General features: G+C 44.1%; 2 protein-coding genes across 3 annotated transcripts in view; one reads left to right on the forward strand and one right to left on the reverse strand.

The window, feature by feature from the left end:
* Nucleotides 1-7,583, reverse strand: part of SYNPO2L (synaptopodin 2 like) — a 58,710-nt gene extending 51,127 nt beyond the window's left edge. Inside the window, exon 1 of the mRNA XM_074958451.1 lies at nt 7,239-7,583. Within this exon, the coding sequence (XP_074814552.1) occupies nt 7,239-7,343 (105 nt within the window). The 5' untranslated portion in view covers nt 7,344-7,583. The remainder of the gene's footprint in view (nt 1-7,238) is intronic.
* A 3,079-nt stretch (nt 7,584-10,662) lies between these two features.
* SEC24C (SEC24 homolog C, COPII coat complex component) overlaps nt 10,663-22,104 on the forward strand; it is a 62,412-nt gene continuing 50,970 nt past the window's right edge. For both annotated transcript variants that reach the window (XM_074958449.1, XM_074958450.1), the window contains exons 1-2: nt 10,663-10,763; nt 20,540-20,742. In XM_074958449.1, coding sequence (XP_074814550.1) covers nt 20,568-20,742 — 175 coding nt within the window. In that variant the 5' untranslated portion in view covers nt 10,663-10,763; nt 20,540-20,567. The remainder of the gene's footprint in view (nt 10,764-20,539; nt 20,743-22,104) is intronic.

A 22,104-nucleotide genomic window follows, 5' to 3' on the forward strand; every position in this document is an offset into this window, starting at 1 on the left:
CATTCATACAAATAGGATGAACACACTCAGTAGATTATAAGCGACATAATGATACCTTACAAGAGACCTTTTCCATGAAGCATATTCCAGTTACATTATATTCACACTTATTAGCGTATTTTTATAAAATCATATGGAGTGCAACGTCACACCGTCTTCCTGAACTTACTGCCAGAGATGTGGACACTCTCCAGGGTGGAGGCAGTATACCTAAAATTCCTCTTTGGGCTCCCCTCTGGGGCAGACACTCCTGTGTCCCCCAAAAGGGAAGGTGACTCTGATCCAGCTGTGGGCTCACAGCTACCAGCTTTGACAGACCCTTTAATGGCCAGCAAAATCCCGCCCCCACTTTCACTCAGGTTGGTCATACTTCCAGCTACAGAGTCCTTGCGGTCTGTTCTCACTGCAGCTGTCCCCAGGACCCCAACTTCCACTTCCAGGATACAGATCTCTGTGCACCTCCATGACAGCCTGTTCATGCATCTGGGTCTCAATTTGTGCTTTTCTCTGGGCCTCAGTTGCTTTGTCTTTTAAGTCCAGGGTTTGCTGGTGGGCAGCCTTTTCTTTTTCCAGGGCAGCGTTTTCCCGGGCAAATTGTGCATCAATTTCCATTTGTCTTCCCTTGAGACTGTCACTTGATGGGCTGGGACCCCCTCAGAACCCCCTCCTGCCAGAACAGGCACCCCTCCACTCCTGTCTTGCTGAGTTAGACACTCCAGTCAGCTTCAGCACAGACCCAGAGGTTGGGCCACACCCCACTGCAGTTCACTGAAACTGAGATCCATTCAGCTCAGGGGCTTCTTAGTTAACAGAGACTTTCCCAGTGGCCCGTGTTCAGCCCTTCCGGGCAATCTGCAACCTGTGCAGTTCTAGCACCTTCTGATCTTCACTCTTACTTATTTTGCTTACTTTTTTGTCCCTATTTCCCTTACTCAAAATAAGCAAACTGAAAATAACAAACCGGTAACCTGTCTGTTCTCCAGCCAGCACACTTAAAACTCACTTAAAATCACTACCAGCATTTCAAAGCAATCAGCTGTGCACAGACTCTGCTCGCTGTGCCACTGTGACAGGTTGGGTCACAGAGACCCAGTGCTGAGACTACCTCTGAGCCCATTTTCCTGGCCAGTTTGGGACTTCAGTACCCTGTCTTGTTGAGCCAGACACACTAGCCTGCTGCAAACACAGAACCAGGTCTGAACCACGTCCCCCAAAAGCTGCAGACTTAACTGAAAACAGCGTAAGAAGTGCTCCTGTCTCTAGCACCCAGACACCCAGCTCCCAATGGGATCCAAACCCCCAATAAATCCATTTTACTCTGTATAAAGCTTATACAGGGTAAACTCATAAATTATCTGCCCTCTATAACACTGATAGAGAGATATGCACAGCTGTTTGCTCCCCCATGTATTAATTACTTACTCTGGGTTAATTAATAAACAAAAGTGATTTTATTAAGTATAAAAAGTAGGATTTAAGTGGTTCCAAGTAATAACAGACAGAACACTGCTATGGGTACCCCCATGGCCCCACAGTATGCCAACATTTTTATGGCTGACTTAGAACAACGCTTCCTCAGCTCTTGTTCCCTAACGCCCCTACTTTACTTGCGCTACATTGATGACATCTTCATCATCTGGACCCATGGGAAAGAGGCCCTTGAGGAATTCCACCATTTCAACAATTTCCATCCCAACATCAACCTCAGCCTGGACCAGTCCACATGTAAGATCCACTTCCTGGACACTACAGTGCAAATAAGCGATGGTCACATAAACACCACCCTATACCAGAAACCTACTGACTGCTATACTTATCTACATGCCTCCAGCTTTCATCCAGACAACATCACACGATCCATTATCTACAGCCAAGCTCTAAGATACAACTGCATTTGCTCCAATCCCTCAGACAGAGAGAAACAGGATCTCTATCAAGTGTTCTTAAAACTACAATACCCACCTGGTGCAGTGAAGAAACAGATTGACAGAGTCAGAAGGGTTTCCAGAAGACACCTACTACAGGACAGACCCAACAAAGAAAGTAATGGAATGCCACTAGCCGTCACCTTCAGTCCCCAACTAAAACCTCTCCAGCGCATCATCAGGAATCTACAACCTATCCTGAAGGACGATCCCTCACTCTCATAGATCTTGGGACACAGGCCAGTCCTTGCTTACAGACAGCCCCCCAACCTGAAGCAAACACTCACCAGCAACTACACACCACACAACAAAAACACTAACCCAGGAACCTATCCCTACAACAAACCCCATTGCCAACTCTGTCCACATATCTATTCAGGGGACACCATCATAGGACCTAACCACATCAGCCACACCATCAGAGGCTCATGCACCTGCACATCTACCATGTGATATATGCCATCGTGTGCCAGCAATGCCCCTCTGCCATGTACACAAAAGAATAAATGGACACAAATCAGAGGTCAAGAATTATAACATTCAAAAACCAGAAGGAGGACATTTCAATCTCCCTAGACACTCAATAACAGATTTAAAAGTGGCAATTCTTCAACAAAAAACCTTCAAAAACAGACTCCAATGAGAAACTTTAGAACTGGAATTAATTTGCAAACTGGACACCATCAAATTAGGCCTGAATAAAGACTGGGAGTGGATGGGTCACTACAAAAACTAAAAATTAATTTCCCCATGCTAATTTCCCCCTACTGTTACTCATACCTTCTTGTCAACTGTTCGAAATGGGCCACCCTGATTACCACTACAAAAGTGATTTTTCCTCCTGTTGATAATAGTGTAAGCAGAGTCAGGATGACGCTGACATCTGGTGGTGAGTTGTGGCGGGTTGTGGAAAAGAACTTCAGGGGCTGATCTCATTTGCATAGGCACACCCACCCAGCCTAGATGGTCACTTTGGCTGCTGTGGGATCCCCAGTTTCTCTGTTATTGGGGCAGGAAGAATAAAGTGTTATTATCCTAATTATGTGAATCAATTATGTGGACAGTGGAGCTGTACTTGGCTTTTTGTTATGATGGAGGGACTCACCATCAACTAAGTAGCACTCGCTAGGCAAGGGACATGGGTTCCAAAACTCAGTGACTAGAGAGAGGTTGGGGATAGGCTTTTATATTTTGTGGTATGGGTCCCTTCTGAGGGCCCTAAATACTAATTGCACCTCCTTTCTCCACTGTGTAATAGCAGAGCTAATTTTGATTCTACTTGGAGTCTGGTTATAGATTGCAGAGCTGAATTTGCTTTAGGCTAATGGTACACCAGCACTGGGGCTTCTCTACTATGAGCTGAAATCACTGAGCACTGTGTTAAGTAGTAGGGGGCCTGAAGATATATTGGTGAGCAGCTTGCTTGATGGCTACTGGGGAGGAGCAGCTAGTGGAGAGGAGCGGCTGGTGGTGAAAGCTGTAGTAGAAACTTATGGAGAGGCGGGGCAGTCAGCTGTCAGAGCATGTAAGGCGCCCCTTTACTCCTCCCCCCCCATTTCCACATAGACTGGTGGGGGTGGGGGGTTTAAAACTCTGCAGATGAACTTTTGAACTCTGGACTCACCAAGGACAGAGACTGAGACTTTTGGGTTGCTGGACTTTGGGGTTGTTGGACTTTTGGGACTTTGGGTGACCTTTGGGTTGCTGGACTCAAGAACCAAAGGGAAAGGACATGACTCAATTTGCTTAGGGTGGGTTTTTGTTCATGGGTTGTGTTATGAATCCTGTTGGTGGTGTTTCCCCAACATAAGGCCACATTGTTTCTCTCTGTTATTAAAAGGCTTTTGCTACACTCAGACTCTGTGCTTGAGAGGGGAAGTATTGCCTCTTAGAGGCGCCCGGGGGGGAGTGGGTGATATATATTTGTCCCAGGTCACTGGATGGGGGCTTGAGCCGGTTTTGCATTGTGTTATTGGAACGGAACTGCTAGATACTGAACCTGGCCCTTGTTGCTGCCAACTCTGACGGGCAGAAGGGTTACAATATCCTACTTCCACTTGAATTGAATTGTCTCGTTAGAACTGACCCCCCACTTGGTAAGGCATCTTTTCATGTACTGTGTATATATATTCTGCCTACTGTATTTTCCACTCCATGCATCTGATGAAGTGAGTTTTAGCCCATGAAGACTTATGCCCAAATAAATTTGTTAGTCTCTAAGGTGCCACAAGTACTCCTTGTTGTTGTTTTTTAGACAGAAAAAAGAAAGTTAACAAGCAAAATAAAATAAACCACCCAAGTCTAAGCCTAATACAGTAGGAAACTGAATACAGATGAAATCTCACCCTCAGAGATGTTTCAGTAAGCTTCTTTCACAGACTAGACTCCTTTCTAGTCTGGGCCCAATCCTTTCCCCTGGTACAGTCCTTTTTCCAGCTCAGGTGGTAGCTAGGGGATTTATCATGACTGCCACCTCCTTTGTTTTGTTCCACCCCATTATATACCTTTGGCATAAGGTGGGAATCTTTTGTCTTTCTGGGTCCCCACCCCTCCTTCTAAATGGAAAAGCAGCAGGTTTAAGATGGATTCCAGTACCAGGTGATATGGTCACATGTCCTGTGAGACCCCCCCAAGCCTTCATTTTTTCTGGCCTGACTCACAGGAAGGCTTGCAAGAAAACAGAGCCATCTACAGTCAATTGTCCTGGTTAATGGGAGCCATCAAGATTCCAAACCACCGTTAATGGCCCACACTTTGCATAATTACAATAGGACCTCAGAATATTTGATATTTCTAGTTTCAGATACAAGAATGATACATTTGTACAAATAGGATGAATACACTCAGTAGATTATAAGCTTTGTAATAAGAAAAGTAGTACTTGTGGCACCTTAGAGACTAACACATTTATTTTAGCATAAGCTTTCGTGAGCTACAGCTGTTAGTCTCTAAGGTGCCACAAGTACTCCTTTTCTTTTTGCGGATACAGACTAACACGGCTGCTACTCTGAAACTTTGTAATGATACCTTACAAGAGACTTTTTGCATGAAGCATATTCCAGTTACATTATATTCACACTTATTAGCATATTTTCATAAAATCATATGGAGTGCAACATCACAACTACTCATGCAATGTTTAATTAGTGTGTGGAACCTCTTGCTGCATGATATTAATGGGACAAATACTGTAACTAAATAAGGTTTTAGTCGGACAAGTAAAGAATTAGATGTTCATAATAATCAGTTGTTTATAGTTAGGGTATAGTTAAAAGGACTATCAATTCTCATACCTCAGGGCATAAGCTGATCACCAACTGAGATGAGAGAGTTTTTCTCCATCGTACACTATTAGATAATTAGATGCACTATGGCCATTTTAAACCTTCCTATAAAGCATCCAACATTGGCCACTGCAAGAAACTGGATATAAGACTGAACTGACCATCAGCCTGACCTGGTATGGCAATTCCTATGTGCCTGTGTAACCTCCATTCATTTATCATGCTTGGCTCATTTCCACTTATTAGGCCCAGATTTGTCTCTGACCTAGTTGCCACTTCATTACAAAGTGTGTTGGTATATAGAAGCAATCTGATACTATCTCCATGGGTATGAATCCTGCTGTAGGGTTCCTACAATGGTTTTCCTAATCAGTATCTGATCACTGAAATCCCCTATGATCACAGCACTGGACTTTTTTGTAGGCCTCCCCCTTTATCTGCACAAACATTTCCTAGTATCTACAGTACAGTCATATCCATAACATCTATAGCACCATCTCAAAGTTCCTGTTTTATTCCTGCTTTATCCTTCCTTTCCCCATCCAAACAGTCTCTGCTGTGTGAGCCACAACGCTAATCATATTTTTTGTATGCTAATACAATGTTTTTCTGTTTTCATCTTGGCACCCCACTTTCTCAGAGACCTCCTTTCTTTGTCAGCTCTGAGTTCACTGACAATTCCTTCCTATCTATCTGTGTTTCTGTGCCACACTCATCACTGCACTATCTGAATGCCATACCATCCAACCTGGGGAGGCCTGACTTCAATGACAGCTCTCTTCCTGACTGCATGTGACAGGCCCAGCTGCATTGATAGTCCCTTCCCAAGTGCCATGCAATTTGGCAACAGAAATAACTCCAGACTCTGCATAGTTTATGGGGATGCCAAAAATCCTATTCTCACAGAACCTCTGGATAGCTAGGCCTACGGGTGTTGGCTTTGTTTCTCCACAGCACACTGAGTTTGTGAGGAAGTTCTCTCTTTGGTGATCATCATCTTTCCCTATTTTAGAGACCTGTGCCTGGGGACCAAGCTAAGCTATTCTATGCCATTTGGCTGAACTTATACAGAACGTGCCCTTCTTCAATGCTCTTCCACAGGGACAGGCTTCCTAAGAAACCAGAAGCTGCTGGTTATAGCACCTTCCTGCCCTTGCTGCTGGTGACACTGCCATGGCATCCTCAAATATCCTTGGGTCAAGGCTAAGGCAGCAGTTGTGAATTAATAAAGCAGAGGGATTTTTTTTCTAGCTGTCATTCTTCAACACTGCTCAATGATAACTTTGAACAGAGAAAAGAGAACTGCAGATCAGAAAGAATGCAATTCAAGGTTTGTCTTGATTCCTGTTTTTTCCTCCCCCCTCCTACCCTCAGTTTCTTGGAACCTGAACCAATAGCTGCTGCTCACATTCAGCTTAGAAAGCAACTATATAGCTTTTGCCAATACAGGAGACCCCCCAGTAATTTGCACTGATGGCTGTGAGACCCATTGTGATGGTAGAATTCTGCAGTTTAGTGGACAAATATAGCTAAAGAAAAAGCATGAACACTGCATCACAAAATGGCTTTTGTTCCTTTCATTTGATTATTGTCAAATAGTTGTAATGATTTTCACACTTCATAATGTGCCACTGGATGTATTATACAAGTCATGAAGCTTCAGTAATATGAGCTCTCACTCCTGCACTGTTGCTCCTGTTATATCTTTGTTTACAAGTGAGGAGAATTGTGCAGATTAGAAAGTGTCCGGATTATCAAGGTTCTGCTCTAGAGAGCAGTGATGGGCATCAGTGGAAGAAAGGAGATCCTTGCCTGCCAGTTGCCTGTCTATTTCCAGCTCAGTAACACACACTTCAGAACCCGCACCCTTCCCTGGGCACTGCCAGACCATCCCACCCAAGATCTCCTTTCAGATCCACAATGTTAATAGAGCATTCCTTAATGACAGTGGGAGATGCCTGACTCTCCTAGCATATCTGGGATCAACTGCATAGCCTTGCTCTGGACAATTAACATCCTCCAGTCCTACCTTTGACACCTGAAGGGGTCTTTTCTGCTCAGAGCCCCCCTGCAGCCTGAAGCCCCAGGGGGCCCCTCCAGATAGCGTGACCAGCACCTCCTCTTCAGCTCCCATGACTTCAGCACTTTTGGTTTCTTTCCTTCTCTGATAACCTCTTCCACTCTTCAAAGCAAAACCTCAGCTCTTACGGGGCGGTGGCTCCCCCTTCCATCTCCACAAATGGAATCCACTGCCTCTGGAGTCCCCCGAAAAGCCCTCTCCTCACTTTCTCCCTCAAGCTCAGACACACGAGAGGAAAGTTCAGACCGATAAGCCCAGCCCTCCCTGCTCTTCTGCACTCTCAGCTGCTGTGCTGCCTATGATTAGGTATTTGATTCTGCTTTTGGTAAGGGGCCAGAGTTGTCCCTCACATGTGTCACGTCAATCTCACCCTCTCTGCCCCTCCACATGTACCATGGATCTCTCACCGCTGTGTGGCTGAAAATAGCTCACCTCCTGTCTGTCTCTAGAGCTTTGTCTCACGCCCTTAAAGCTGGAAGGATTTCATTTAAGCATTTCAGTTAAAATGAATATATCTACCTCTCACTCCCACAAGAACTCCTGGGTTCACACAGCACTCAGGAGTCATTAAAATGACAGCTGCAGGAAGAGATATGACACTAGATCAATTTCCTCACAGCAGGCTCAGTTGTAGCACCTGGCTCAGGGAATTTGAATAAGATCACTTTTGGAGAAACACTTTCTCCTTATATCTGTGAACCCTGGCAGGATCTCCTCTTACTGTACATTCCCCAACAGCCAGAGCGTTCTCCCCACAGCCAGCCATGCCTACTACTCCTGCTCTTAAATGGTATGACTACACTATATATAATTATCCGCATATATGGGGTTCTAATTCTCCTCTCCGTGGCTTCTGGGGAATACCCTTGAGTGGGGGGGGGGGTTCCTGATTGGCATGGAGCTGACAGAATGGCTCTGTGACACCTTTCCTTGCAGCCTCCATTGTGGGGATATGACACCCACGGCTGGCCCATGAGAGCTGACTTGGGCTGTTTAATTGCAGTGCAGGTGTTAGGGCTTGGCCTCCCCCCTTGCAGGGTCCTAGAGCCCAGGCTGCAGAGCCCAAACAGTTACACTGCAACTAAACAGCCCCTTAGCCTGAGCCCTGTGAGCCCGTCAGCTGGCATGGGCCAGCTGTGAGTTTTTAATTGCAGTGTAGATCTATGCCCAGAGTCCCAATCATAAATAAGAACAACGCTGAGGCTACTCTGACTTCCACCGACCAAATGGGTCCCCAGACAGCTCCGGAATAAGCCTACAAGGGAGGCTGGGGGCTTCTGAAAACACAGGAAATGCAGAGTCCGTATGGCGTTTTTTTCAGAATACAGAGGTTTCTGAGCACACAACAGTTAGCAGCCCAATGGGGATGTTTTCTCTAAAGGGATTACTGAACCATTGATGCGGCTACAAGCACTTATGGAGTCTGATTTGGCAAGGTGTGAGCACCCTCAACTCCTAATTGGGATTTTTCTCCCATTCTTATAAAAGCTACCTCTTAATCTCATATCTACTTGCCAGAGCCTTCTGTTGCCGTTTTCCAGTCTCTCCCTCTCCTATACTTTACAGCTACACATAGCTATGAGAATGCAGGGGACCTGTGGCCGCTCTGAAAGGGACATCACTAGGATATTAAAAAGTGTGTGTGGAGGACAGCATATTGCCTCCGTTTCTCCTTCCCCTCCTCACAAGTGTTTGCACCCATAAATCAGAATAAGGAGCCAAGTGCAGATGGGATCTTTGTTTTAACACGTGCTGAAATCCTCCCTCTGGCCATAGGTTTCAGGTGGAGTGGAGAGTGCTGATATTTGGATTGACCGATGGAGTCGAGTAGGCTGAAAATGTGCATGTGTGTAGCTTTCCCAAACTGCCAGCAGTATTAGAGAGATATGAAGAATGGGGAAGGAATGAAATGAAGGACATGTCTGAGAGTGCCTGGGAAAACAAACAAGGAGAAATACAATCTATGTCTCTCTCTAGTACCATGTGAATCTCCCCCTGTCTTCCAGCAGGAACTTCTTAATTCTGCAAGATCCTTGGGGCAGAGACCTTGTCTCATCTGTATTCTGGACAGTACTGAGCACGTTGTTAGCTCTCAATATATAATAAATAGTAAGTGTTTTACAGTTCTGTATGATGGCATTTTGACATGATAGCTTCACATTGCATCACAGCGTGATGAGATTTTGCTAAAACTATCACTTTGTGTCACCTTTTGCTGTGATTTTGCCATACTGTGTTGCTGTGTGCTGCAACAATGCCAAACTGTGCTGCCATGTAATGACTCTTGTTTGCAATGCAATTACATTTTGATGTGAAATTGGCACAGTGTGTTTTTGTATGATATTTTAATGTGCCACCCACACATTATAGTGCCAAAAAATCAGCACACCCTTTTGTTGTTTTGGTGCAATGCCATGTTGTGTTGTGATCATATAATGGGATATACAACAGTTCTTTGGTAAGGTGTATCAGTGCAACAAAAACTTTCATATAATTGAGGCCATAAAAATGGCTGCCATGACCGTTTTCATGACCATCACAGCCACTTGAGATCATGGCTGCTGTCACTTCATTGGGTGAGCGGCTCCCAGCTCCCCTTGGCCCCATTCAGCTAGCAGCTTATGGCCACCATGACCCCACTGGGACTTGTGTGGCCTATAGGATAAGAGGCTGGTAACTCCATTGGGCTTGTTGTCCATTGTATGACTGACTGGTGATAACGCACTGGGCTGTGGCCTATTAACCAGCTGGTGACCCCACCGAGTTAGTTCATGGCCAATTCAGTGAGAGGGTGGTGACCCCACCAGGCTTCTGACCCACTGGGTGAGTGAGGCCATTGGCTCTGGGGCTGGTGAACTCATTGAGCTTGTGGTGCAATGGATGAGTAGCTTGCAACTGGATGTGTGACTAATGACATGGTTCTTGTGGCAAATTGATTGAGCGACTGGTGACCCCAGTCAGCTTATGTGGCCCATTTGGTGAGTGACCCCATTGGCCGTGTGGCTGGTGACCCCAATGGGTGAATGACTACCACTGGGCAAGTGACCCCATTGGCTGTGTGGCTGGTGACCCCATAGGTGCGGTCCAATGAGTGAGCGGCTTGTAGCACCCATGGGTCCCGCCCCAGGAGTGGCTGTGTTTGGCTCCATTTCCCCATGACGTTATTGACATGGGCGTTCCCCCAGGAGGCAGTAGACGCAGAGGCATGTAAACCGTGTGACGTCAATGTCAGGGAGAGGGACCCGGAAGCCGCCCGCCCTCTCCCGGCCTCATGGCGCCTGCGCAACATCCGGGTCCTGCGAGGTTGGGCGTCGCGGCCGCCGTGGGTTGGCCGCGAGTGAGGACGTGGCAGAGAGCAGGTCGGGGAGGGGGCACTTCCGCTGGGAGCGGCAGGCCCGGGAACCGGAAGCGGGGCCTGGCGGCGGAGCGCAGCCGGGGCAGCAGCGCCGGGAGGGACGAGCGAGGCGCAGCCAGGTGAGTGCGGCGGGCTCGGGGCAGAGCTCGGCACGGGGTGGGGGGGCCATGCCCGTGGGGCCAGCTGGGGGTAACTGGCCCTTCACCCTGTGGGGAGCGGCCTGTCTGGGGGGCGCTGGGGCCTCGCTCCCTGCGCCTGGGCGGCCCCCATGAGCGCCTGGCGGGGCTGTGCCGACGGCTGACAGGCGCCGCGCCCCGGCAGTGGCTCACGTCGGGCCCCGCTTGCCAAGCCGCTTCCGTCACTCCTCGCCCTTCCTTGAGCTCGCACCGGCTGGTCGGTGCCTGCCCTGCGATGCGCCGCTCGGCCCCTGGCCCCGCTGGTGCTACATAAAGGGGCGCCGTCCCCTCCCCGATCGCATGCGGGGGCCGGGCCCGGGCCCAGGCCCAGGCCCGGGCTCAGGCCCATCAGTTCGGGCTGCTGCCTTGTTGTTACATGCTCACTGTCAAATGTCTCACCGGCTGCAAAGGCAAGAGCTCAGGCGGAAACACTTAATCGCCTGTAATCCTCACGTCTCTTGCTGCAGCACTTTGCATTTGCACCGTTCAGCTGCCGGGCCTTTTAGGGTTGTGAGGGGCAATTGACCCACGCAGGGACCTGACAATTCTTAAGTGTCTGATACCCAGTAGACTCCACTGTACTGTATAGTAGACACCCTAGCTGTCCGGATCTGGGAATAGGATTTATTTGTTGTTTGTTTTTTAGGCTCATTTTGGGAAAGCAGGGAGAAAAGGGCTAATACAAGTGTCAACCAAAACTAACGTGGTCTCTAAGGAGGAGATTCTATCGAATGAAGAGAATCATCTTAAATGGGGCTTGGAATCTGGTTGCATTGTGTTGCTAAGATGCACTTGTCTTTCACTTCCTTGAAACTGGTTTCTGGGTCAGGGAAGTGGTTGCTGTGACTTGGTTTTGTCATGCGATGTTTCAGCATTAAGGATGCTTTGTAAATATTTTTCAGCATCGGCACAGAAAAATTCTTACAAGTTTTCCCAAGTGTGGACAACTCCAGAAATCTTGTCTCCACTAGGAAAGTTTTGCAAAAACATATCCCATTCTTGCTAACACCAGTCAGGAGTCCAGTTTCCCTGGTGATAACCACATTGGAAGCCCTAATGTAGATGGGCTTCTTGTTGCAACTGCTGTTTTAAACTTGCTCAGAGTATAAGCAATTGACATAATGATTGAAATATTGGTGGCTCATCTGCACCTGAGCTTTCAAAGTCACAAGACAAAAAGTATTTTTACCTGGAAAGGAGATTCTGTCCAGATCTACTGTTTTTTGTTGTCGTCCAGGAGAGGATCTATTAGTTGAGGTCTAGTTTATGGGGACCCTAAAAAATGATGTGAGCTCTCCCAAGGATGTTCTGGTAGGTCTTCACTGCTCAGTAATACAAAATTGTCCCATGTAGATCAGTTGTTCTCAAACTTTTGTACTTGTGACCCCTTTCACATAGCAAGCCTCTGAGTGTGCCCCCCTCCCTTATAACTTAAAAACACTTTCTTGTATATTTAACACCATTATAAATGCTGGAGGCAAAGCAGGACTTGGGGTGGAAGCTGACAGCTCATGACCCCCCCATGTAAAAACCTTGTGACCCACAGTTTGAGAACCCCTGATGTAGATAGTCAAATCCCAAGCTCCCAGAGTCTGTTTTCTTCAGGGGGAAGTGGTAGGTATTTTGGTTGAAGGGTTGAGAGAGACCTCATACTGGGTAGGAACTCTGAATCACTGCTTTGGGAGGGGACTTTCCTTCATTCGTCCATACACATTGGTGGCATAAGGGAAAACATGTCCTTTCTTACTAACTGTTCTGAAAATGCAAATGCACACATTCCTGTCTGTACATCTTATTTTGTTTTGGGATGGAGAGGTAAGAAAGGAAGGAGCAGATTTATGTATTGACATGTCTGTTTAGAATTCATTGTAGCTGCAAGGACCTGTTTGTTGCTATGGCCAGAGTACTAGGATGGAATTGACTTGGAAGGGCGGTTGCCATTGGGTGGTGGAGCTGGCATGGACCGCCAATTGCTTTTCACCATGTACGTGTTGTGTTCTGGGCATTAGTGGTAAGAAGGTGTCTGAAGGATTATTTTACTTCTTTCATGACCTCTGTGACATTAGTACTACTTTGTTATTTCCTGACTGAAGGACTGTTTTCTTTCTGTAGCATTCTTGTTGTTGGAAGGAAAGTCAGTAATCCTAGAGTTAGTTGATGGTAACTGAGAAAGCGTGGGGTACAAAGAATGACCAAAGTTGTCAACCTCAAAACCTCCACAGAAAAGACAAGGGAAGAACTCAGTGTCTAGCTCCTTTAGAAGTGAGTTTATATGTTGAGAATATATTTTTAAGGCTGATATCCTCATTGCTGAGCAAGACTCAGAATAGTGACAGTCCCTGTTCTGAAGAACTCACTGTCTAAAAGGCCACATGGAGAAGATGTGAATCACTGGGAAGCCTAGAAGAATGATTAATTTGAAGTTTCCCATCTTGCAAAAGGTGATCATTTATTGTGTGTTTTATGGTAGTACTCAAAAAATGGTTGGTGTTGTGCCAAAATATAGGAAGGCATAGTCTGGGCGGGGGGGGCGGGGGAGATACAACATACAAGCAGAATATTTAGAGGTATGGCTAGTATAATTTTAGTAAGTTGCATATTTTGATTTTACATTTCTGTATCCATAACTACCCTTCAACATGTCCTCTCTTCCTGACCCTACCCTCATCTACAAATCTTAAACCGTATTACAACTTTTTATCAACTGCACTAAAGTGTGCAAAGTTCAGGGAACCAAGTCCAGATAATTTCCTGGGCTGTAAGATGTGAGAATGACCTGTGAAGTAGTTACATATATAGTCAAGTCGCTGTGGAACCTTTTTGAGAAATAGTTGGGGTTCCATGCATGTCTCTTGAGCCCTGCATTCCATAGATTAAGGGTGTAAGTAGACCCCATTAGCAGTCCTTTAGTTCTCCTCCCTCCTCTGTCTTGATCAATCACAGAGCCATCCTCTTCCTTTTTCTGTTGCATTAAACAAAAATCTAATTGTAAATAGCAAAAATAGCTGTGTGGTTAAAGTTAGGTTTAGGCTGAGAAGTTAGTTTTATTTGAATGTTTCAACAATTTTTGTCACATTACTGCAATTTGTAGGTGGTCTTGGGTCTTGCCCAAGTTGATGGATCAATTGACCAAACCAGGGTTGGAGATGGCTTCACTTGCCATGTGATGATCTCTGCTTTAGAAGGGCATGAATATGCCTTTTATGCCTCAGGGAAGAGCTCTTGGCTGAAGTCTATAATGTCTGCAAGGCCTTCTCAAAAACTGCATAAAAAGATGCCAAACTCTGCTCCAGAACCTAATGCATCAAGAATCTGGTGTACCTTGTCCCCCGCAAAAGTGTCAACATGAGTAGGGTACTTTCTACGCCTTCCTTGGATCTGCAGTGTAAAGTCCCAGGTTGAAAGGGGTTGTGTCCTCTTATAAAGGTGCCTCTAAAGGAACAGGTAACAAGTTCCATTGATTTAGGGTCAGAATCTTTGGATGGAGAAAACACCATCTGTGATTCCAGCAATTCCAATAAGCTGCCCAATAAGAAAAAGAGATACTGCCACAAAGATGCAGCTGGTTGCTTGGATGGATCTGGGCTGGTCAAATCTGTCTGACCAGACATATACAGGAGCCGACCCCCTCTCAAGGCTCTAGTGGAGGGGATTGTCAACTGACCTGGAACCTTCCTGGCTGTTAAGCCTAGAATTTCAGGATCTGTCGGATCTCTTCTTTCAAGATTTTCTCCAGAAAAGTTTTCTTTTCTGCAGATGAGCAATTGGCACCATGGAAACATCAGTTCTGAAGCAAACTTATGCTGTTATCAAATCTGTGAATTTCACTGTTTCTGTGGGATAAAGATTGGCGCCATGGATTTCTCTGATCTGAGGAGAACCAGTTCCTTAACTCTGTCACCTCTGTTCCTCAAGTGTGGTTTAGTGCAGGCATGCATGAGCATTTTTGGATCCTCTGGTGCCACCTTAGACTTTAAATCATACCCAGATGGAGAACATTCTAGTCATGGTCTGCCTTGAGATATTTGGCCCTTATTGTCCTACACCTGCTTTAGCAATTTTTACAGCTAGAGGTGAATATAAGACACACACATACTTTCCTCCAAAGAAAGTGAAGGCTCTTACATGGACCGCTTGATGTTTTCCTGGATCAGTAGTTATATTGTGTGCAGTCAGATATTTACTGAGGAGCTAGTAGGATAGTCCTAGGAAGTGCCCATTCTACCTCATCCTTTGAAGAAGCTCTCAGCCGCTTCATTTTCTCCTCCAGTTGAGACCAAGATTTTCCAGAACATAGCTCTGGAAGCATACAGACTGTAGCTCTGGCAATTACACTAATGGCTTTGACCAGGAAGTCCCATATTTATTTGACAACTTGGCGCTGAAGGAGAAAGTAGTTCTGTCTGTCAGAGGACTTGCTTAAACTGGCCAGAGAAGTCTGAAATCCTTCTGCCATTGCTGCTTCAGTTTCTAGGAAGCTTGATTCTATATATTGGGTCCTGAGAGAGGTATCTAAATAGTTTTTTCTAGATTTCTAGCCCAAGCCTGCCTGATATCTTGATCGCAAGTGTTTATATCTAATGCCTGAGTAAGTGTCAACCCAGCCCTGAAAACAAGGGGTCAAATTTGATATGGTTGACCAGAAGGCCAAAAGAAACCTGATGAGGTTCAATAAGGATAAATGCAGGGTCCTGCACTTAGGACGGAAGAACCCAATGCACAGCTACAGACTAGGGACCGAATGGTTAGGCAGCAGTTCTGCGGAAAAGGACCTAGGGGTTACAGTGGACGAGAAGCTGGATATGAGTCAGCAGTGTGCCCTTGTTGCCAAGAAGGCCAATGGCATTTTGGGATGTATAAGTAGGGGCATAGCGAGCAGATCGAGGGACGTGATCGTTCCCCTCTATTCGACATTGGTGAGGCCTCATCTGGAGTACTGTGTCCAGTTTTGGGCCCCACACTACAAGAAGGATGTGGATAAATTGGAGAGAGTCCAGCGAAGGGCAACAAAAATGATTAGGGGTCTGGAACACATGACTTATGAGGAGAGGCTGAGGGAACTGGGATTGTTTAGTCTGCGGAAGAGAAGAATGAAGGGGGATTTGATAGCTGCTTTCAACTACCTGAGAGGTGGTTCCAAAGAGGATGGTTCTAGACTATTCTCAGTGGTAGAAGATGACAGGACAAGGAGTAATGGTCTCAAGTTGCAGTGGGGGAGGTTTAGGTTGAATATTAGGAAAAACTTTTTCACTAAGAGGGTGGTGAAACACTGGAATGCGTTACCTAGGGAGGTGGTAGAATCTCCTTCCTTAGACGTTTTTAAGGTCAGGCTTGACAAAGCCCTGGCTGGGATGATTTGATTGGGGATTGGTCCTGCTTTGAGCAGGGGGTTGGACTAGATGACCTCCTGAGGTCCCTTCCAACCCTGATATTCTATGATTCTGTAGTCCTGATTCCTATGCAGTCCGAGAATCCTTTCTGACCTTTTTGGAGGAGGCAAACATTTCACAGTGTGTTTTTTTTCAGCGACAAGTACTGCGGCACCAAAGCAGCATGCCTGAGAATGTTCAAGAGACCCTCTGAATCAATCTCTGAAGATCCAGATCCTCGCTCTTCTTCCTTTTGGAGAACACTGTGGTCCCAGTTTTTCAGACATTGGAAGCAATTTCTTTGGACCGCTGGGTCTTGAAGATTGAGTGGGAATACTCCCTTCAGTTCAAGGCCAGGCCAAAATGCAGTCTTGGCTTCCCTTTCCCTTTTCAGGATCCCTCTCACAAGAAACTGCTGGAAGTAGGGGTCTTGTCCCTGTTGAAAATGGGAGCTACAGAAGTGGTGCCAGAGCCTTACTGAAGGAAGGGCTTTTATTCCTGCTATTTCCTTTCCCTTCATCCCTTTCAGAAAGGTGATCAAGACTGGTGAGACCAAGTCCGTTTTCAGTTCTGAAAGGGAACTGACAATAGTTTTGTCTCCTCTGGACCAATACATAAACTTTTCAATAACCAGTGTAAGGGACTCGTTGATGAAAACCATTTCATGCAGTTTACTATGTAGATTTTTCTTAGACGAGAACTTAAACTGAATTTCAGTCTGCTCTGTGCAGATGTTAAAGAATCCATGATCAATTGTAACAGAGAGGGATTTGACCACCAAGTCACTCTACATTTCTCCTTCATCTGCTGTTACACAGCAACATGATTGTATATTGTGCACTCTGGTTGTCTTCTGCCCCTGAATCCTATAGCCTTTACCAGTTCAATGCTGTATAAACTATAGGTTTGGGATGGAAGATACTAATGTGCACGAACTTATTATAGTGGACTTTGCTTAATTGGGGCATTTATTGGGATGTCTTACAAGTAACTGAAGTAGCCTAGTGACTGTCAGTAATAACCACTGTTTAGATGTGACAGTGTTAGCACGTTAGCATCAAAGCTACGTAATGGAATTCTGTGTAGCGAGTAGCAAAGTGATGTTTAGCCATGTTTAAGTGTTTTTGATACAGAAGTTGCTAGTGCAGATTTCCAATGTACAAAAAACAAGTGCAGTTTTTTCCCTAAAAAAACCTTATAGGCTGCCTTCAAACATGAAGAATAATAAAAAAAGTACATGCTAATTTTTTGCCTTTGTGGATTATCTTTTTAGGGGGAGGGAAAGATTTATATAATGTTAAAGTGAGAACTGAGTTTCTTCGATGGAAGGTGCATGACAATAGTACTATTTATACTTCATATACAAACCAAATGCCTTCCAACTCCTATGCCAACTTCCTATTTAAATTGCTACCTAGTGTTTTCATCATATCAAGCATTAAAATGGGAATGTTCATTCTCAGTGGTGGGCTCCCAGCAGCCACAAATACATAAAATCTAGTACAGCATTGTGATCAGGCTAACTATACTGTGCACATGGCTTGACTGCAGATGTAATGTCCAGTTCTCCTTTGGATATGGTCTGTGTGGATCTTTAAGAATTTGTATCTATACAGATGCTCTACTTAAAGAACTACAGTTACTTCTCAGGAAATATTTTTGCATGTGGCATCTAAGCTCTCCGCAGTCACTTGGCTTCCTGGTTGAGTTTAGGGACCCTGGATTTAACATGTCAGCAAGCTGTGATAGCTGTCATAGGCCTTGTCTTCACTAGGATAATAGGTATTTAAACAGATTACCCTACGATTTTGATATACGTTAGCTAATCAAAACAGTTGCAGTTACAACATGTTAGCTGATTGAGGTAATCCCTACGTTCCCCGTTAGAGTTTACCTCAACCAGCTAACGTGTTAAAATTACATCTGCCTCATCTGTCTAGATTTTTAACATGTTAGCTAAAACGTGTTTAAAATATCTCTTTTCCTAGTGTAGCCGTGACCACAGATATAGTACTCCCTCACACAGATAGGGCATGGGATGGCAAGGATATGAGGGGCAGAGCTAAAGCTCTTTGGTATACCCAAATCTACTTTCCACGGTTTTTATGTAAGTGTGATCTTATCTTTGAATCTTCTGGCTTTCAGGCACTTGTATTTTTTTCACAACAGCACACTGCTAAGTCATTGTAACCTTAACTGTAAGGCTGTAAACAAGGTCCTGTAGCAAATATGGTATATCTAAGCAGGTAACACAACCAGTATATTAATGTAAAATAACAGTGGGGATCCTCTGCTGTCTGTTTGTGAACCAAGCACGAAATTGGGGATTAGGTCCTTCTTTGAGCAGGGGGTTGGACTAGATGACCTCCTGAGGTCCCTTCCAACCCTGATATTCTATGGTCCACCAGCTCTCTCTGGAGCAAGCTCTCACCAGCATGCCTGGCTCTGATTTGTGCATTGTGTCTGTCACCAGAGTATTGAAGTGCTGCGTACTTTGTATTTGTATTAAGAGAAAGTTAGTGGATTTTTAATGCGCATGAAAGAGAGGAATGAAGGGTCCCTCCATTCTGCAAGCTTCCTCTCACAATTCCATCATAGCACCATGCTCTTATTCCGGTCGTTCTCTGCCCTTCCTGTTCTGGCCTTCATGTAACTTTGTTCATGCACCTCTACTAGCTTGAGATTGGTTCAGCTTCAGTCTCAGGTCTCCCTTGAGCATTTGTCATTTTAAATGTTATTTTCTTATTTAATTATGGAGATAATTAGGATTTAAATTACTGTCCAGTTTATTTTAAAATGTCATCTTGACCCTATACTGGATTCTGAATCCTTTGTACTCTGAGGTAATTAGTGTACATCCATTTGTGTCAAGGAAGCAAGATCTAACCGACTGAGCACAGGGCTAGGAGCCAGGAACTCTTGAGTACTGATTCCATTTCTGCTATTGATTAGTTAATCTTGGGATGACACCTGTATTCCTTTAGTTTCTCTATCTGAAATGGGGGGATACCTATCTCTTCTTGTCGGTGATGTGAGGCTTAATAATTCTACAGTGCTACAGAAGTGCTAAGTATTGTTTTGAGGCATTTTGAAGCAGGTTGTGGGTTGATGGTACTTATGTCCATTTTGAAGCATTTTCTTTAGGTAGATAATTCTCTTCTCCCAGTAATTCCAAAGGTAATTTCTGGAAGGCAAGCAGGGTGGATTTGATTTAAATCAAATTGATTTAAATCATGATTTAAATCACTAGTCAGGAAGACTCAATTTAATCATGGATTTCTACATAAAAGTGCATTCTTATTGGTTGTTATAACCTTAAGACATATTCTTCACAACTCCGAGATGTAGGTTTCATTTTTAGAAGGTACACGCTATACATTTTTGAGTGATTTATTTTGAAAACTTTTCAGATTAGTTTTACAGCTGTATCAGAAAATGAATGATTGTTTATTTCATTTACCAAAGGTAATTGAAGCAGATAGTTTACCTCCCAATGACTTCATAAATATCTCCAACAGGATATTAATATTTGGAGGATTTTCTTGCCATGCTGTATTAGGAGAACATCACCAGAGAGACATTTAAATTGTTTTATTTAACTAAAACGACGACGTTATGTATTCTGGATTTTTTTTCTTCAACAGAAAACATAATATTTTAACAAAACAAGCATATGAATTTTTGAATTTAAACATTCAAGTTTTTTAAAACCAGGTTTGTTTTTGTTAAAATTGTTTTTAACTAAAATAGTTAAATGAAATATATTTAAAAAAAAAACTTTAAAAAAAAAACTAGCCATTTTTGCTGTTAACAAGCATATTTTCTCTGGAGACACAAATCCACAGTTTGAGAACTTCAAAACTAAGCCTCTCTGATGGTATCTTCTAGACTGAGCACTGAGTCCCATTGGGTAGATAGAAAGATTAATCTAAATCTATACAGAAGCCCCTGCAAACCCATAAGATTGGGTCCCTAATCTATGAACTATTGGAACTCATTTACAAAACTTTTCTTAAACGTTACATGAATATATTATCTCATACTATCGAATTAAAATTTATAATCCCTATTCCATGATGAGATACATTATAGCTCAAAGATATCTTAATTAAAACTATCTTTAGGTTTTTTCATCAAAACATTTTATCTATCAAAAAAATCCAATTTAAATTAAAAAAAGCATTGATTTTTATCAACCCTGAAGGCAAGTGAGACACTTTTACTTTTGCATTTCCTTCTCTAGCATCTCACAGTTACTAGCAGGCCAGCTCCCGCGCAGCTGCTTTCATAGCAAGGGATGCTATTTGGACTATTGTTTTCTAATTGTGTTCTTTTTTACCCTCCTTGCAGGTGAGACTAGTTTGGGGATGTGAACACAATGAGTGTAAACCAGCAAGCTCACACAGGGCTTCCTTATGGGCAGCCTCAGCCTGGATATCAGGGATACCAACAATCCGGTTATGGAGGGCAGCAAATGCCTGGAGTTCATCATTCTCAGTATGGAGCTTACAATGGTCCGCTGCCAGGATATCAGCAGCCAGCCCCTTCACAAGGTACTCTTAATCAAGACTTCGCAACTTAATAGCCTGTGAGTTTGAATGCATTGGGAATGCTTTTCCAGAGCTGATGGCCTACTGTTAGCTAAATGAATATTTTATTGTATAACTTCTCTTTAATATGAATGATACTCTATGCTAACTCTTCAGAAGTCAAGGTAAAAAGTGGGTTTTGTTGTGGTGCAGCCTCAGTGTTGCTTATCATTTGGTTGCATAGAAGCCATTTGACCAGCTCACTAGGACTTAAACTTTTTTAGTAGCCCACAAATTAAGTGTTGAGAAGGCCCAATGGCAGCTTGTTCCCTATAGTTCCCCACTCGTAGTCCAGGAGCAAGAATGCACAGACAGTTTCCATGCTAAGCTTGGATTGAGGGCAGCAATAGGCTGATAACAGGCCATGTGATTGAGGCAGCTCCATATTCATCTGCAGAAAAGACCTGTGGCTCACTCTCACTCCTGAAAGATGAGGGCATGCGATCTGTGGTAGTGTTGGTGAAATGACTGGTACTACTGTGGCCATGTGTCTAATAAATAGATGTTACCAATTTAAGTGGATACTGTCAGTGATCATCAAAATTAGATCTGCTTTTATTTTGCATCTATTTGCAAGGCAGATCTAATGTTTTTCTCCATCTTCAAAACAAATGCTGTTGTAACAAAATAATTCAGTGTCAGCAGGTAGGCAACTAAAGAGCAACTCTGCTATATAGTATGGTAGAGCGGAAGAAACTGAATAAGAAAAGAGGCTTAATTTTAATGTTTTTAATTTGCTTTTCATAAAACAATTTAAAAACATTACCTTTTAATGCCTGTAAAGAGTTGGACTCCTAGGGCTAAAATTCTGTCACTCTGGGCATAGGCACCTCATATGATATCAACCACTGACCGCCTTCAGTCCTTCACCTTTTAATAGTGTAACACGTGGTGTGCATGATTGAATCACTTCTGCTAAGGTGACAGTAGTTCAGATTTTCATTAGGGACCACTATGGAAAGTTTAATGTTTGTCTTTTTACTGTAATCAGTGTCTGGAAGTTAGTTCTTGGGTTGGGGGGAAGATAACATATTCTCTGTTCACTCCTTTTGATGTCTATGAAATGAAACTGCCAAGTGGCTTCCTGTTTGATATTATAAAAAGAAAAGGAGGATTTGTGGCACCTTAGAGACTAACAAATTTATTTGAGCATAAGCTTTCGTGAGCTACAGCTCACTTCGCTTTGTTAGTCTCTAAGGTGTCACAAACACTCCTTTTCTTTTTGTGAATACAGACTAACATGGCTGCTACTCTGAAACCTTTGATACTACAGTGATTGTAAGGCTTGAAAATACTTCTCTTTTCACGACCAGTGGCTGTTTTTAT

This window comes from Natator depressus, chromosome 7 (assembly GCF_965152275.1).
Source record: "Natator depressus isolate rNatDep1 chromosome 7, rNatDep2.hap1, whole genome shotgun sequence".
Taxonomy (NCBI): Eukaryota; Metazoa; Chordata; order Testudines; family Cheloniidae; genus Natator; species Natator depressus.